A 17,130-nucleotide genomic window follows, 5' to 3' on the forward strand; every position below is an offset into this window, starting at 1 on the left:
ATTGTGAAATATCACACCAAACCTACAGGCAGAGTTACGTAACAATGCAATGTTGACATGATGACACGAACATGCTGTCGCACAATGGATGGGAAATCTCGTGAAGGGAACCGGGCTGAGTGACCTGCGTCGTCTCAGGCGGAGGAAGATCCGGAGGTAGCAGAGGAGCACCAGCATCAGAGGCAGGCAGTACTGGAAGATCAGCAGCGAGGTCGTGTAGGCGAGCCGATGCTTGTCCGACGGCCACAGCTCCATACAGATCAAATGGTCCCTGAGAGAAGGCAGAGACACACAGCTGGTAACGTACGGGGACAAAACACTGAGCAGAACGTACGGCGTTTATTCTGGACATCTCTGCTTCGGGGAGCTAAAGTCCTCACGTGAACTCTGAAACTCGTACAACAGAGGTCAGCTCTGTTTGTATCTCACTGAGCATTTAATTAATCTGTATTTCTGAAGCAGTGAAGTGTTACTTGTTTACCATTCATACTCCAAGATAATTAAGAATTGAACAAACATAAAAAAGTCTAAAGGAGTCACGTTCACTTTTAAGTGCTTTTAAGTACACAGTAAATTAATATCTAGTAAAATACTAAATGCAGATGTTTTGCAGACTTTTCAAATGAGGTAGCAGGTGAGGTTTATTTCTAATGACTCTTGGATGCAAACACCGTTTGTGCATCATCTCTGCACAGTGGAACGATTCCCCCGCCACTCCCGTGTCAGCTGAACCTTTCATTTCATTTCAGAGGACCCAAAAGCACAACACACAAAAAAAAACAGGTTGTAAAAGTTTTACTTTCAGAGAAGATGGTATCAAGGTTATAAAACCCAGCAGGCAAATCAAATATGAGCGATCAGGCAGAATCAAGATTACAGGCGAAGGTAAAAAACAAAAAACAATCAGAGAACCAACACAGGAACAGAATACTGGAAATGCAATACGGCACAAGCTCGAAGGCAATCTATCCGATCAGAGAGGGCGAGCTCGGGGTGGTCGAGGAGTAATCAGAAAGTTCAGAGAGTGTTCCTGTTGTGCATGAATTGAGTGGAGCTCAGTGATGCATGTGCAGCAGGAGGAAGCAACAGCCTTCATGAGGATGTATTCCAAGTGTCGTCTCTCGATCAATATTGTTGTGACCACCGGTACGACAACATTTGTGATTTCAGTGTGGACCTGAAACTGGAGCGAAGAAACATCCGAGTTTGGGTCAAAACTCTGGAAATGGTCAACGGAGACCCTCAAAATGCTTCAGAAAGTCTACGGCGATGAAGCGACGAGCCGGGCGAGGTGTTCTGAAAGACATTCACGTTTCGTCACCGTCCAAGACCAAAGAAGGCAGGTCAGGAGACACTACGTCGGTTTTCTTTGATGTTGGCGGCGTTGTGTCACCGTGAATTCATCCCCCAGGGTCAGACTGTCAACACTGAGTTCCACTGGGACCTTCTGAAGTTCTGTTCTGGTTTGGACTTCTTTTCTGCTTCGTAGTCTTCAGGTCAGTCTGGGTTCGTGCTTCTTGTTTGATTTTGAAATGACTCACCTCGTGTGTCTCGTCTTGTTTCACTTCCTGTCCTTTGTGTGATTGTTGGCCCCGCCCCCTGATTAGTTTCACCTGTCCCTCGTTGTCTTTCCCTCCCTGCTGTATTTAGTCTGTGCGCTCTTCTTCTCTCTTCGTCAGTTTGTTTCAGTTTCCTGTCTGTTACTGTGTCTTTTTAAAACCCAAGAGAACCCAAACCACCTGAACTGTGGTCGCCATGGCAACAGGGTTCCTCCAACAGGGTGAGTCTCCCCCTCAACAACATAATTGTCCCTCATTGTCTGGTGGATGAACTTGCATTATCTAGAATATCCGGTGACCATGTCGGAGCCCGAATGCCACTCTGCCAGTTCCAGTGGAAAATCACAGAGGTGTTGCTTTACCTTCCTTCGGCCCAGATGTTCAGTTTTATCTCAAAGTTGTCTTTGTCTTGCAGATCTCGTCTTGACTTTCCCTCAGCTGCCATTTCTTAATGACATTTCCACTTGAAGAGTTTTCTCCTGCTTTATAGGCATCCGTTTGCCTAACTATTCGATCGTCAATCTGCTGCTTCGAACAGCAGATGGTTACTGAGTATTACCAAAATGAGAAAAATAATTAATCGGATTTAGATGAGATACCTGATGACAGTTCTTGATTCCACCATCACTACTTCTAACAAGTCGATCAAGGCCAAAACTTTTGCCTACAACTGTAGGTGTCCTTAATGTCATTCCACGTGTGTGTTAAGTCAGACATATTAAAACCTGCTGCAGAATTCTCTGATAAATGATGATATTGATCGATGAAAAGTTATTAGTGGACTAATTTTGCTCAGTTGGAGACATTAATTAATGCTTCAAAATTACAATTAAAATCCATTAGTGATGCTGCCTGTGAGGGATATCTTTTTTATTAAGATCATTCATTACCTTTAAAGTGAATCTTCTCTCACAGCACAACATGACCAATACCGGCGACGGAAAACGCCTCAAATCAGGTGCAGCGGCGTGTAAAAACACAGGTTTTACGCTTGATGGTGACGAAGAGGAGGGAGTGATTTTATTGTTCTTTAGTAGAGTTCTTAGAAGCTCCAGAGGGATCAAGTTTCAAAGCAGGCAAACAAAACCCCGAACTGCACAACATCAAGCACAAATACGTTTCGTTTTTTGTTTTTTTTTGATGATAGAAAAGAACAAAATGTTCATGCCTGGTAAACACACATTTAAATTACTTTGCTCACTCATGCTGCTTGTTGTTGTGTTGCACTGTTCTGCATATAAGAGGGGTGATTTTCTTTTACTTTCTCCTCATTAAAGTTGTTGCATTTACTTTTATCCTTAATTGTAATCTCGCTGCCAGGTTCTTGAATATTTCTATGGCTAAACACCGGCGATAGTTAAAGGCTTTCAGGTTGTCCATCTGTCTATCCGTGCCATTCTCGTGAACTCAATATCTCTTCAAACTTGGCTCAAACATTCACTTGGACTCGAGGCTCAAGTGATACGATTTTGTGAATCATACGGTCAAAGGATACTAATCTCAATTAAGTTTCTTCAAAGGTCACTGACCTTACGTCCGTCCCATTCTTGAGAACACGATGCCATAACTGAGAAACAGAAGGGGGGACTGCGAGCATATTTCACATTTGGTGTCGGATACTGAATTGCTGAAACTAAAATTGGTGGAATTTCTTCAAATTTGGCACAAACGTTGATTTGGTCCCAAAGACAAACTGATTTGATTTTGGAGGTAAAAGGTTACAGTTACCTCAAGTCCTCACATTGTCCTAAATGTGATATTTCAAGAAAGGCTTGAGGCATTTTACTCAAATTTGGTGCAAATGTTCACTTGGACTCAAGGATGAACCGATTAAATTTTGGTGTTTAAAGGTTCTTAAGAAAATGATGCCGCAACTGAGGAACTCTCACTTTGCGTCTCAGAGAATCTTAGTATCCAAAGGTTAAAAATGTAAATTGTTATTAAGCTGCACTGCTACTTTTTCCAAACTTTACCCTCTGCCAGGTTAGAAAATGAGAACAGAAAGAGTTTCTATTTTACAAAAAAACAAAACTTTATAACATGCAGTCTCTAAAACTTCCTATCTTCAGCCTTACCTTTCCTGGAACTGTAATCAAAAGCAGTGAAAAACTCCTGCTGCTCTGGCATGATCTCAAATCAGTTGAAATGCTGCAGAGGTCAGTTGATTACCTATTTATTTCAGGTCCAACTGTGCCCTTCAGTCTGAGTCCCTTATTCTTGAAAAATTTATTTATTCACCTCAAGTTGGTTGCCACTGTTGTTTCACACTTAATCCAACATTATGGACCCTTGTGCCCTCTGTTACTGAGTGCATCTCTGCTCAAACTAAAGTGGTAAAACTTGTGCCGTGTTTGTAATAAGAGCAGCAGGAAACGCAATTTCATGCCAAAATGAGCACCAACATTACACTGTGGAGTCTAAGCAGCATAAATTAGGCTCAGCTGGACCTTTTCCTCCTACCGTGGTGCAAACACGTTTGTTTGGAAAATAGACAAAGACTGCGCTTTTCTGCAATTAGCATCACGCCAGCAAGTAAAGAGGGCCCTGTGTTTACCCTGATGCCTCAGGGCAATTAGCATTTACTCCAAACAGCAAATACCACAGCTTGGGGCTGAAGCCAATGCTGTAGAATTCTGTCTGTTTGATTAGGTTACGGCTAACGGTGGGCGGGACATCGTATCGTTGGGTGGGACATCGTATCGTTGGGTTTCCAGTCAGATCGCCCGGTAGCTCCTCCCCATGTGGTCACTTCTGGCTCCAAACCACATCGAAGCAAAGCAAATTTGCAGGTCAAATTTCACCAACAACTCTGGCTCCTCTTGGCTCTCTGAGAGTTGATTTAGCCGTTTTCAAATCTGTCGTGACCTGACCTTTATGACCGTACAAACACGCACCTGCGATCCAAAAATTCTTACCTGAAGGGGTTGGCGGGCAGGCTGATGTTCTGGAAGGGGTCGTCAGTGAGGATGTTGAAGGAGAGGAAGGGCAGGGAGATGAAGCAGGCGACCAGCCACGTCAGCCCCACGGCCAGGTAGGAGTGTCCGGCGGCGGGGGACCAGCCGGTGGGATGGAGGATCAGCTGGTGACGCTCCAGAGCGATCAGCACCAGGGAGAAGATGGAGACGGTCACGGACATGCACTGAACGAAGGGAGTCACCTGGACAGGTACAAAACAAACAAACGGAAACTCGACTGTTTGGTAAAACTGCGGCTGTTTAAAAATACATTCTTGAAAGTTCAACTGAAATTTAAGTTCATTTTTGCTAATAATTTCTTGAGTAGAGCTTTGAGTTGGAAGAAGACATTTAATGTAATTCTGTATTGCTCAACTTGCAGCCTGACAGTGTTATTGTATTCAGTCCCACATTTGCAGAGTATCATCTGGAAATTCATTTAATTGGAAACTAGTTTGAATATTTTTGGGAACATTGACAATATCGGCTGGAAATGCTGTCAAGTCCTGCATCATTACCCGAGCCTCCGTCTCGTGGGTATGCCCCGAGTGTAAATCTAGATTTGAGCACTTGGATGATTATTTCGTGGCATTTATGACGTGTGCAAAGTGACGAGGTGGGTCGAAAAAGGTAGCGTGACGAAGGACAAAGTTGGTTAAGATTGCGTAGAGAAGAAGTCGGAGGTGGATCGATGGAACAAACTCAGGACTTTCGCTTGTTGGAGTTCACGATAAAGCAAAAGTCAACGTGGAATTTCTCAACCGTAACCAACCATTTTGTAGCCTAAACACAAGGTTTACCAATGAGACTCGAACAGCTTCAATAAAACATAAATATTTGAAGCCCTGGGATTGACAATGTGTTGGGTTTACTAGTGAAAGCATGTCTCAGAGACCGGAAATTATTCGAGCAGTTTTTAAGTTCATGATAAAGCAAAAGCCAACATGGATTTCTTTTAAGTAACCCAAGCCATAATCTTTAATGAACCATAACCAAGTCGTTTTTGTGCCTTACCCTAACAAAATGGCAAATATCTCACATTTAAGCCAAACCAGGATCTTTTCTGAACCGTAACCACATTGTTTTTGGAGCCTACTCGTAAGGTGTCCATATGAGACGCCAACGGCTTTGATAAAACATCCCTATTTGACGTACTGGTGAAAGGATGTCTAAAAGACATAAAGGCCTGGATGACCGGAAATTATTTACTCTTTAATTCTTTCACCTGGACTTTCACACAAGTCAACGCAGAGTTCTTTTAAGAAACCCAAACCATCATCTTTTCTGAATCACAACCACATCGTTTTTGGTGCCGAAACATAAAGCACCTTGGGTGTCCACATAAGACGTGAATGGCTTTGGGAAAACGTCCTTATTTGCCGTCCTAGGAACAAAGGTGGGTTAACTGGTGAAAACTTAGCTTCCCTTTACTGGCTGCCTATAAAACTGAGGCTAGAGTTTAAGGTTCTGCTCCTGACTTACAAGGATCCCTACCAACCAAACAGAACTCTGCACTCTCACACTGCAGGCCTACTTGTGGTTCCGAAACTTTCCAGGACGAGAACCCGAGGCCGAGCCTTCAGTTTTCAGACTCCTCTCCTCGAGAACCAGCTCCCAGTCTGCAGGGTTTGGGAGGCAGACACCGTCTCCATCTTCAAGTCTGAGCTTAACACACATCTGTTTGACAAAGTTTACACTCAGACGAAGGCTGAACGAACTTTAGACTTCTCTTTTTTTATGTTTGTTTGCAATTTTCTGTGCAAATCTTTCTTGACGTTGATAGTTTAATGTGGTTCTTTTTTTTTTCCTTTTTGTGCTTGTAAAGTGCATTGGGAACATGCTCCATGGTGATTTTGCACTCAAAAATAAAACTAAATTGAATTGAAACATGATTGTGTAATGTTGTTAAGTGCAGCCTGCGGTGCAAACTTTATCCTCTCCGCCAGGACCGTATCTGAGCCGCCACCACCGCCCACACTCAGCTCTCCGCACAGTTTACTGAAGAGGCCGCCGGCGACCGAAACTAATGCAGCTTCAATTCTGTTGTATCAGATTCGATCGAGTTGCAGTTCAGAGCTTTTTAGAGTTGGTTCAATAACCTCAGTGTCACTGGCTCGTTGTTATAAGACTGTTATTTACTCTCCAATTTATGATTTTCACGAACTGGAATTAAAAGCTTTCAGCGCTCACTCTGGATCTGCTGATGGAAACACACAGACTTTATTGTATTTCTAAATTCTCCGGAGAGTCTTTGATCCGTCGAGCTCATCGTTGTTCTTTCTTCAGCCTCACAGCTGTGGAAATGTAACAGACAGAAGTTAAGGAAGATATACAATGAAAATCAGGGATTAATTGGTACTTGGAGGTGATGACATTTTATATTTTTAAAAGTGAGTTCCAGTGATGGATGGGGTGTATGAGAGTTTGTCCAGAACAGTTTGGTACTTTTTGGCTCCCCAGTTTCCTTTTCTTGACACGAGTCCAAAACAGTGTATATTTATTTGCTCCAGCAGCAGCCGTCTCTAGAGATGAATACTGGTGCAGGTCGGACTAAACCATGTTGAGACTTCTGTAAGGGGTTAGAGGAGCCTCAGAGAGACTCAAGTATTGTTTTCTTTTATCTGCATCTTTACTGATTTATTCAGCCAGCTTTATTTCAGTTATTACACTAAATCCTCAGAAATTAAAACCTGCAAGCAAAACAAAACTTTTCACGATGTGGTCAGTCACATTTTTCCCCCTTTCTGGGACCTGCCTCTAACAGGTCAGAGGTCATCACTGACATTTGTGTAATTGATTCATAATTGTAGCCAATCAGACGCTATTGGATGTTTGAGCTCACTGTACTGAAAAAGTCTTTCAACTTTTCTTTTCTTACACGGTGACCGAGGAGAGTTCAAGTTTTAAGTTTTTAAACGCCATATTTCCCATGAGTGCTGCTGCATTCAAATGAGGTCGTATTTATCTGTAACACGAGAAGAGTCTGTATGAATGGCGCCCTCTTGTGGTATTCATGACGTCGGAACTCAAAACGTTGTATAAGCCTCGAGTTTGCGTGTTGTGACGTGTTTGCTGAAATGTCAGAAGCCATGGAAGTTAATTTTTTGTTGGGTGTTAAGCTAATATGTAATTTTAGTCATGTAGAGTTTGTCTTCCTAACTTGGATAATAGCCTACAAATTGTTAGCGTCTGTGGCTTCCAGACGCCCTCCACGTTGCCATTGCCTGGCAACGGGGTTTTTATGACTGTACCTTTTAAACGCCAAGCATATGCTGCACACGACTTCCCACGTTGTAACCACGAACTCCATTTCAACGCAGTACGTTTTGCACTGACCTTGCAGAGGGCCTCTCCCAGCACCCAGCGGTCCATCAGCGTGTAGATGACGGTCACGGGCAGACACACAACGCACATCAGGATGTCGGAGCATGACAGGTTGGCGATCAGGATGTTGGTGACGTTGCGCAACTCCTGCTGCCGGGCGATGATGAACACCAGGCCCGCGTTGCCCAGCAACCCGATGGCTATGACGGCGCTGTACGCCACAATCAGGAAAGTGGCCCCGCCCACCGAGGGCGGGCACTGAGGCGTCTCCACCCAGTCGGAGGCCTCCCAGGCAGCGGGGAGGTGGCTGTCGTTGGACATGACGGGGGGAGGGGGGGTGAGGGAGGGACGGAAGCGATGGTAGGAGGTAGGAGGGAGGGGTGATGTGCGTGAGGGGTTCAACCGGACCAGAACCTCCGGGTGGCGACCGACCTTTCTCCCCCGAAAACTGAGAGTGAACAGGTGAGCAGAGCGGAGAAGACTGAGGGTGGAAGAGGAGTGCAGGTGATTCAACGAGGTGGTGTTTTTTTTTAGGCGATGAAGAGAGGGGCTTGCGTGTCAAATATAGATGTCGTCCTCTTTTTCCTTCACCGTCGGCATCTCGGCGGTTCGGCAGCGATTCCCTGCGAAGGACAGAAAAGCACAACGACACCGAGGATAATGAGAGAGGTGGAGAGCTCTCAGCAGACGGCGGAGGTGAACACAGGTGAAGTGGAGGCTGTGGAGAGGAAATGGCTGAATAGATCACAACACGGCGCTCTTCCTCTCATGTTCCGCCTCCTCTTCCTCTGCAGAGCCGCATCCCCTCCGTGCACAAACACTCATTAACATAGAGCATTGTCGGTTTGATGGCACATTATGCAGCTCGGTTCAGCGGGGACTGAAACATCACGAGGCTGCAGAGCTGCACTTTCAACAGGAAATCAAAAATCCGTCGTCAGACACCGCATATACTTCAAAGCCTCTGAACCTTCATGTTGACTGGTAGAAGGACGGCAACAAAAACAGAACCACCTCCTTGAGACAAACAGCTCATTCAGAGCCCTGTGTAGGTTTGAAATAATGAAAATTATGACAGTTCCAGCTGTGGTGTGAAACCTTACTCAGCAGCATGTTGTTTATTCAATCGTCCTGTTTTTAGCTGCCTTTAATGAACTCCATTTTACATAATCCTACAGACCATTGTGATTTAAATGTGCAGTATATGAAGCATTTTACAATTCGGAATCAAAATATGACAATGCTTTGCTTTATCTTTTAATTCCTACTATTTAAATGCAAACTGCACAAAAATAAAGTTTTACAAACTGTACAAAAAGCTCCAAAACTGTTCCTGTTGAACGCAGCATGGTGATGCATACGGAGCAGGAGGAAGCAATAACCTTCATGAGGAAGTATTCCAAGTGTCGTCTCTTGATCGACATCAGCAGCTGAGTTCCACACGTTTCTGTGACCACTGGTACATGAACATTTGTGATTTCACCACAGACCTGAAACTGGAGCAGAGAAACATCCGATTTTGGGGTGACATTTTTGAGGAACGTTTTCACCGCGCTGTGAGCAGGCTTGTTGTCATGTTGGAGAACCGTGTTGCCATGGCGCCACAATTCAGGTGGTTTGTGTTCTCTGGGTTTCAAAAGACACAGTAATGGACAGGTAACTGAAACGAACTGACAAAGAGGGAAGAAGAGCGCACAGACTAAATACAGCAGGGTGGGAAGAACAACGAGGGACAGGTGAAACTAATCAGGGGGGCGGGGCCAACAATCACACAAAGGACAGGAAGTGAAACAAGATAAGACACACGAGGTGAGTCATTTCAAAATCAAACAAGAAGCACAAACCCAGACTGACCTGAAGACTATGAAGCAGAAAAGAAATCCAAACCAGAACAGAACCTCAGAAGGTCCCAGTGGAACTCAGTGTTGACAGTCTGACCCTGGGGGGACGAATTCACGGTGACACTACACCGCCAACATCAAAGAAAACCGACGTAGTTGCTCCTGAGCTGACACGCCTTCTTCGGTCTTGGACGGTGAAGCTCCGCCTCCTCTTGAAACCTGAACGTCTCGCAGAACACCTCGCCCGGCTCGTCGCTTCATCGCCGCAGACTTTCCGAAGCGTTTCAAGGGTCTCTGTTGACCATTTCCAGAGTTTGACCCCAAAATCTGATGTTTCTCTCTGTTTCAGGTCCACAGTCAAATCACAAATGTTCACGTACCGGCGGTCACGAAAATATTGTTCAGGAGACGGCACTTGGAATACTTCCTCGTGAAGGTTGTCGCTTCCTGCTGCCGCATGTGCGTCACTTTGCTGTGTTCAACAAGCCCTCGTACGTGAATGTGGCACATACATGAACAAACCACCCACTCTCTCATTCATCCTTCTCTTTTTAACTTTCGTCTCCAACACCGATCTGCTTGGCGACTGCGAGTGAACTCTATAATTAAGATACAGCTTTTTACCAGCCGGCCTCTTCCCCCTACATCACTGCATCTTATCACGGTGGCACAATACAGTCGCTGATTACAACTTTCATCAAATCCTCGCTTACATTAGCATATACATACGTGCAGATCGAATCAGCTGACAGCCCGTCTGCGCAGAGCTCCGTCTCTCTCCCCCTCCCTGAATCTCTCCCTCCTCTGACAAGCCTTTAATGGCCCGGAGGGACAGAGCTGCCAAAGAACGAGACACACTCACAGGTGTTATTGCACATCACCCTCATCAAAAAATAAAAAGCTCCATCTATCTGCTGCTCCATCTATTTCCTTTGTTTTTTCTTTTTTAAATATCTGTTTACCTGAACGACCCCAACTCTACAGACTAAAAAGCGCTGAAGAAGGACAACAATCTCGCAGGTGGTTTCAAAGAACGCACCCCGAGAACACACCGCTGAATTCGGTAAACGCATTGCGACGACGAGAGTGGAGACATCAGTTATCTAATGCTGAATTACCCAGAGGAGAACGAACTCTGTGCGGTGCGTCTATTGAAAAAGCCGAACGATGTTTTTTTTTTATAGCCCGAGTGCAATTACCATCCGCCGCCTTTCAAGCGCAATTGATATTCTTGTGAGTGGTCGAAAACCTTTTCCTTTCCTTTCCTTTTTTTTTTCTTTTTTGCATCAGCCACAGGTGGAAAAGTTGATATATCAATAAAAACTACATGCAAAAAAAGTGCAACGAAACAGACTTGGTGAAATAATCATGATGCTTTTGAAGTGAACGTCGCTGAAGTTCACGTGAAACAAACTGAAGATGTCACGTTTTCGTCATATTTCCCACATTTGTTTCCGGCGTTTGACCTTTTTGTTGTTTTTATGCCTCTGCACCAGTGACAGTCTTCAGGCTGTCCGTCCTGTTCTCGTAAACGCGACATCTCAAGAGCGCTTTGAGGGACATTTTTTTTTCTTTCAAATTTGGCACAAACATGTATTTGGACTCAAAAATGAAGTGATTCGATTTTTGGGGTCAAAGGTCACTGTGACCGCACGTACGTCCCATTCTTGTGACAACGACGCCGTTTCAATCCGGAGGGACTCGATCGGAGTGAACGAATACAAGATTTCACTGCCAAGAGCAAGAGCAAAGGTAAGAAACGCGAGAGATGTCAGTCTTGACCCCATTGTGATGTCATCATATTGAAAGGGGGGCGAGACATTGTGTAGTAAAAGGAACAACTCTCTTAGCAAGAAGACAAACCCCCAACCGCTGGAAGACAAAAAAAAACCTCTCTTTTAACAGGAAGAAAATAATTAATTAAATTCACGACAGCGCTCAGGGCTATTCAAACGAATAAAACAGACCTCTTCGCTACGTCCTGGCGAATTGATGTGACAGAGTAGACTGACAATAACACAGATGTGCTGCGTGTCGTTCCTTGAAATTCCAAGGTTAAATTTAATCTTGCTTTTAGATCGTGAGATGAATCTGTATGGATGTGGAGGAGGGCGGAGGGGGGGAGGAAGTGGAGGTCGCTCAGGGCTCTGACACTTTGCCCCTGGAAGACAACGGAGCCCCTTTGGTATTTAATTTGATCATTATTTCTGACAACACCACCTTGACTGATCTCACAGAGCTGCGGCCGTGACGCCGCTGAGGTGGTGTGTTTAAAATCATCCTGCTCAGACTCTCATTCAGTACTTGACCGATCTCCTACATACACTCACAGTGCACTTTATGGGATGCTTTACTCTGGAATTTGTGCAGCGTGCATCCAAAAATGTTCCTGCTTGTCAAGATAAAGCAGTATCTAATCACAACAGCATGTAAATGCAATAAAAATTAATGGATAAGTGATTTTGGTGAATGTAACGGCTCCACGGTATTGTCTCTTTTCATTAAGCTTCTCTTTCAAATGAATCTACAACATTTCGTAATTATTCCCAAACGAGCCGTTCTAAAAAAAAAATACCAGCCAAAAGAACAGAACGCACGGAGTTAGTTGTCTCTCAGTTATTAAAAATTCAGAGTTTTCACTGCCTGGAAGTTTAAAATAATCTACTTTTATAAAGCTTCACTCGCGGCCGATGGAGCCGATTAGTGCCTCAAGCGCCGGTCCAACGGCGGTCGAGTCTTTTCTCGCCTGATTCTGCAGTTCAATTCCCGTCTAATTATATTTTCTGATGAGAAATCACGCTTTAGATTTTCTCTGAGGGTCCCCGTCATGAAGTTCAAAGGAGACAAACTGTGAATCAGACCTGACTTGCCTGGCGATCTGTTCATTAAAGTGATGAAACAGGAAGACGTTTGGAATACATTTTCAAACCACATGAACGACTTCTGTTGTTCCATCTGTCCAGCTTTCTGTTCTCATTAAAGCACTCGCTGTGGAAATACAAATGATGGAGGATTTACCACAAGGATTTAACAATGAGGCTTTTATTTCAGAGATAAATACTCAAAAGCAGATTTCCATTGTTAGTGCGCGACCATCGAATCTGTCAGTTTAATCAGCCAGCGCGAGTTTGCTATTTCTAGATTCGTGGACTGGCTGAAAATACTTTACCCAACTTTTTGTTTGTTGTTTCTGCCACCATGATGAGTAATGTTTGTTCAGTTTCTTGTTATGAAGGGAGAACTTTAGAATAAAGGGAGAACTTTATAATCTCCATCCATCCATTATCTATACCCGCTTCATCCTAAACGGGGTGACAGTGGGGCGTAGCCTATCCTCGCTAACATTGGGCAAAAGGGTGTACACCCTGGACAGGTCGCCAGTACTTAAGTACTAACAAAATATTGTTCTTCTTTTATTGGAAAAAACATAAATATGATGATAAAAAATATTTGGTCTAATATAACGGGAAAATATTTGAATTTTTTAACCTCATTAAAACATGAAAAGTGTCTCCCTGTTTAAAGAGAGACCAGAAAAGTAGGAAGTACGATCAAAGACGTCAGAGTCTGTTTCTGTTGAACGCAGCACCGTGACGCACACGGAGCAGGAGGATGCATCAACCTTCATGAGGACGTATTCCAAGATCAACATCAGCACCCGAGTTCCACATGTTTTTGTGACGACTGGTAAGTGAACATTTGTGATTTCACCACAGACCTGAAACTGGAACGGAGAAACGTCACATTTTAGGAAACAAAAATCTTCAACACGCCCAATTACAGCCAAGTGTTCCTGAGCCCATGCAGTGATTTCCACTACAGAATAATAACTTTTTTTTTAAAGCAGTGCTGCCTGAGGACTCAAAAATCACAGCCATCCAAAAAAAATAGTTTTGGCCTTGTCCATTGAATTAGATCTTCAACGCGCTGTGAGCAGGCGTTTTATCATATTGGAGAACCCTGTTGCCATGGCGCCACAGTTAAGGTGGTTTGCAGCGAATGTTTTCCCTCAGATGGTCCCAGTAGAACTCGGTGTTGACTGTCTGACCCTGGGGGGACGAATTCACGGTGACACAACCCCGCTGACGTCAAAGAGAACCCACCTGGTGTCTCCTGACCTGACACGTCTTCTTCAGTTGTGGACGGTGAAGCTCCGCCTCCTCTTGAAACGTTGAACGTCACTCAGAACACCTCGTCTGAGTGACATCGTCGCTTCATCGCCGCAGACTTTCTGAAGCATTTCTAGGGTCTCTTGACCATTTCCAGAGTATTGACCCCAAAATCTGATGTTTCTCTGCTCCAGTTTCAGGTCCGCGGTGCAATCACAAATGTTCACGTACCGGCGGTCACGTTAACGTGGGGAACTCAGGAGCTGATGTCGATCAAGAGACGACACTCGGAACACTTCATCGTGAAGGTTGTTGCTTCCTCTCTGAACTCTTTGCATATATTTTGCACGATACGTTACTGCTCTTTATTTGTTTCAGAGAACAATGAACTTGTGACAGAAATGTTTGCTGCAGGCGGCTCATTTCTGCGTTTCCTTTCTACCCGATATACTAAGTTTAGTGCGACTCCTCGTTTCCTTGAATCTCTGCAACTGAGGTTGAGATTTAACTTCAGCCTGACCCACAGAGACACATTCATGGAAACACAGCAGGCTGAAGCAAAGCTGAATGCCCTAAAAGATTAGTTTGTCGAGCTTGAATCTGTGTGAGATTTAAAAATGTGCTCTGCAGGTTTTGCCTCGGAGGCATTTGACTGTTTAATGCTTTGTGTGTTTAAACGTTGTCTTCGGAGACGAGGGCGCTGTAAGACTGTTTTCTGGTTACAGTACAAGTGTTGTGGCTGCAGAGATATAAATAACTTCGGCGTTCGGAGTGTGGAACTGGGGCAGCCAGACAGTAGCGCTACTTTAATCCGGTTTGGGATTAAACTACATCATAATTTACTCAGAGGTGAGACGAAGAAGTGCCGCGTCGCGGAGGTCCGATGCTCTGACATCAGCTCGAAGTGACAGATTACTTCGGAGGGTTCAGTCTTAGTTTTGACTTTGCGTTGTCGAGTTTTTTTTTCGCGGCGCCTGCAGGCCGGCGTCGGCGGCACGCAGAGCGTAGCGTCGGCTGGTCGGTCAGGGCGGGTGAAACGATCCTTCGGGTTTAATGTCTGCCAGGATTTTAAAGTGTCTACCCAGCTGGAGGGGGAATAACTTCACACTATGACTAGGCAGCCGGGAGGAGGAGGAGGAGGAAGAGAGGGGGGGCTCCGGCAAAAAATAGAAAAGAGGGGACGAATTCAAGGACGAAACGGCAGAAAGAGGAGGGAGATCGTCACATCGTTGCACATTCACACTTCTTCCCCAGATTAAATCTGACTTGTCACTCTTCGTCGCACTGGACGGACGGTTGCGTTCCAAAAAAAACACAACACCTGTACCTGCTTGTGAATTATTGAACCGGGTGCTTTTGAAAAGGTACGAAAGCCGAAATCGAAAATGTCAGCTCTGCATCAGAGATGGAGGCGCCATCTTCTTCACAATGATTTCACAGCCTTTTTAAAGTCTCCTTCATCAGCGACTGGTGCCAGCAGGAAGTGTGGGAGGATCCAGAGCCGAGCCGAGCCGAGCACATTGATGCTGCGCGCACACACACACACACACACACACACACACACACACACACACACACACGATCCCCTTTGCTTTTTTTCTTACGCAATCCCACACAGCAGAAGAAGACAGGCTGGCCAAGATCAAACGAGACCCTCGTCAACAACCTCATCCTCTCCACTTCCAACGATCCGCACCTCCTGTGAAGCCACTTCAAAGTTCCCGGAGTTGCAGTCACATCTCAAATAAGGTCTGCCGGCAAAAAGAGTCTGTGATGTGAATTCCCCCCCACCCGCTCCCCCGAAAATGGGAGAGCACTTTTTTTTTTTTTTTTTTGGTAATCAAGCATCATCTCGATCTCAGCGCTGATACCTTTTCACATCGAGCTCACGGGAGCTGCGATCTGACTTCTGTTCAACAACACATTTTTTGTAAAAGACCAAAGGCTTCTCAATCCTGTTACAACGATAAAAAAAATCCTTTCAGTCTGGAAATTAAGCTAGAAAAAAAAATTGGATAATGACAATAATGGAAAAAGCAGCTTTAATACTCATGTAATTCCTTTGTTTGAGGAGCTGCAAGGTACTAATCTGTGATCTGCCGACAGCTCGCAGATAAACAGAATTAGCATGCAAATGGTTGTGCGTGTGTGTGTGTGTGTGTGTGTGTGTGTGTGTGTGTGTGTGTCTGTGAGAGGGTGCAGGAATCGCTGCGTTTGCACCATTTACGTTCATCTCTGCAGAGCCGCGTTAATCACAAAGGCACGTTTCCAGATCAAAAGCTGCAGTTTAAATCTAGAAATGTGAAACTTCAAATTGTGAAAAACGTAAATGTTCCCTTCTCTTACCGCTCTACATGAAATGTAGGGAGGAGATCAAGGGAGGTCGGATCGAACAAATCAAGGTCTTCCACCGAAGAGGGTTTCTTCAAATGAAATGAATTACAACCCGAATTCTTCAAACGATACGAAACACTTCCCGTTAACACGCCAGAACCACCGAAATATTCTGTTCACCGGTGGAATTTGCAGCGAGAAATTTGCCACGCAAATGCTACGTTTTCCGGCGACGACCATAAAACAACAACTCTTCGCTCCCGTTGTAGAGAGTTCAGGGAAACGAGGAGTCGCAGTAAACGGAGTGTATCGGGGTGAGAAGCTCGAGCTCTCTGCAGCTTTTAATCAGTTTAAAACTTCAGTCTGACTTAAAGGAAATATGGAAATTAGACATTTTACCGACGGCATTAAGGAACTCTAACAAAAACAACCTGAAAACCCCCCAAAAAAGACGTGAATTCCTGTAAAAATGACGACACAAACACTGAAAACAACAACAACAAAAAAAATGTCTGTCTAACTGGTGGAATTTGCTTATTTCGTGCAAAACTTATCTTAAAATAGATTCAGATTTCAGCCTGTGCATTTTATACGAGCAACAAATTGTCCGAAATTTCAGCTGAACTCGCCTAAAACAGGATAAGGAGCCGTCCGACTTGTTTGTTGCCAGCTTGAAGCAGAAAAAAATAGATGAAATACTTTGCTGCTGCTGGACCGGACGTATTTTGGACAAATTAGCTTTAATCACCAATAAATTATAGAATGAAAGATTATGACTCTTTCAAAAAAAAAAAAAATCCATTTTTGCAGGCCTTTCATTTCACTCTGCGCTGGTTGCCGTGACAGCGTGATAAACGAGGGCCGGCGTCCTCTCGGTAACGCAGGGACAAGGAGGAGGCGGAGGATGATTAATGGCGTTTCCATCAGATGTTGCATCACATTATTGCGGCCTCACGGGGAGGTATGAGCCTTGATCTTTACGTCGGGGTATTTGAAGTCCTCGGAAAGT

The 17,130-nt window shown here is 44.6% G+C and overlaps 1 protein-coding gene across 5 annotated transcripts in view; it reads right to left on the reverse strand.

Annotated features, from left to right (window-relative positions):
* Positions 1-17,130, reverse strand: part of npy8ar (neuropeptide Y receptor Y8a) — a 53,237-nt gene that overhangs the window by 12,918 nt on the left and 23,189 nt on the right. For 4 of the 5 annotated variants that reach the window (XR_011179123.1, XM_069166960.1, XM_069166942.1 and 1 more), the window contains exons 2-4: positions 7,850-8,460; positions 4,475-4,716; positions 125-271 (exon numbers count right to left, since the gene is read on the reverse strand). Coding sequence is in view for 4 of the 5 variants with exons in the window: in XM_069166960.1 (XP_069023061.1) it covers positions 125-271; positions 4,475-4,716; positions 7,850-8,158 (698 nt within the window). In the remaining variant the exon portion in view is untranslated. Of the gene's footprint in view, positions 1-124; positions 272-4,474; positions 4,717-7,849; positions 8,461-10,407; positions 12,145-17,130 lie in introns of those variants that run through there. The other variant, XM_069166969.1, reaches the window with a different exon arrangement.

Source organism: Embiotoca jacksoni, unplaced genomic scaffold (genome assembly GCF_022577435.1).
Source record: "Embiotoca jacksoni isolate LCO1_2020_lvr unplaced genomic scaffold, fEmbJac1.0.p SCAF_10, whole genome shotgun sequence".
Classification (NCBI taxonomy): Eukaryota; Metazoa; Chordata; class Actinopteri; family Embiotocidae; genus Embiotoca; species Embiotoca jacksoni.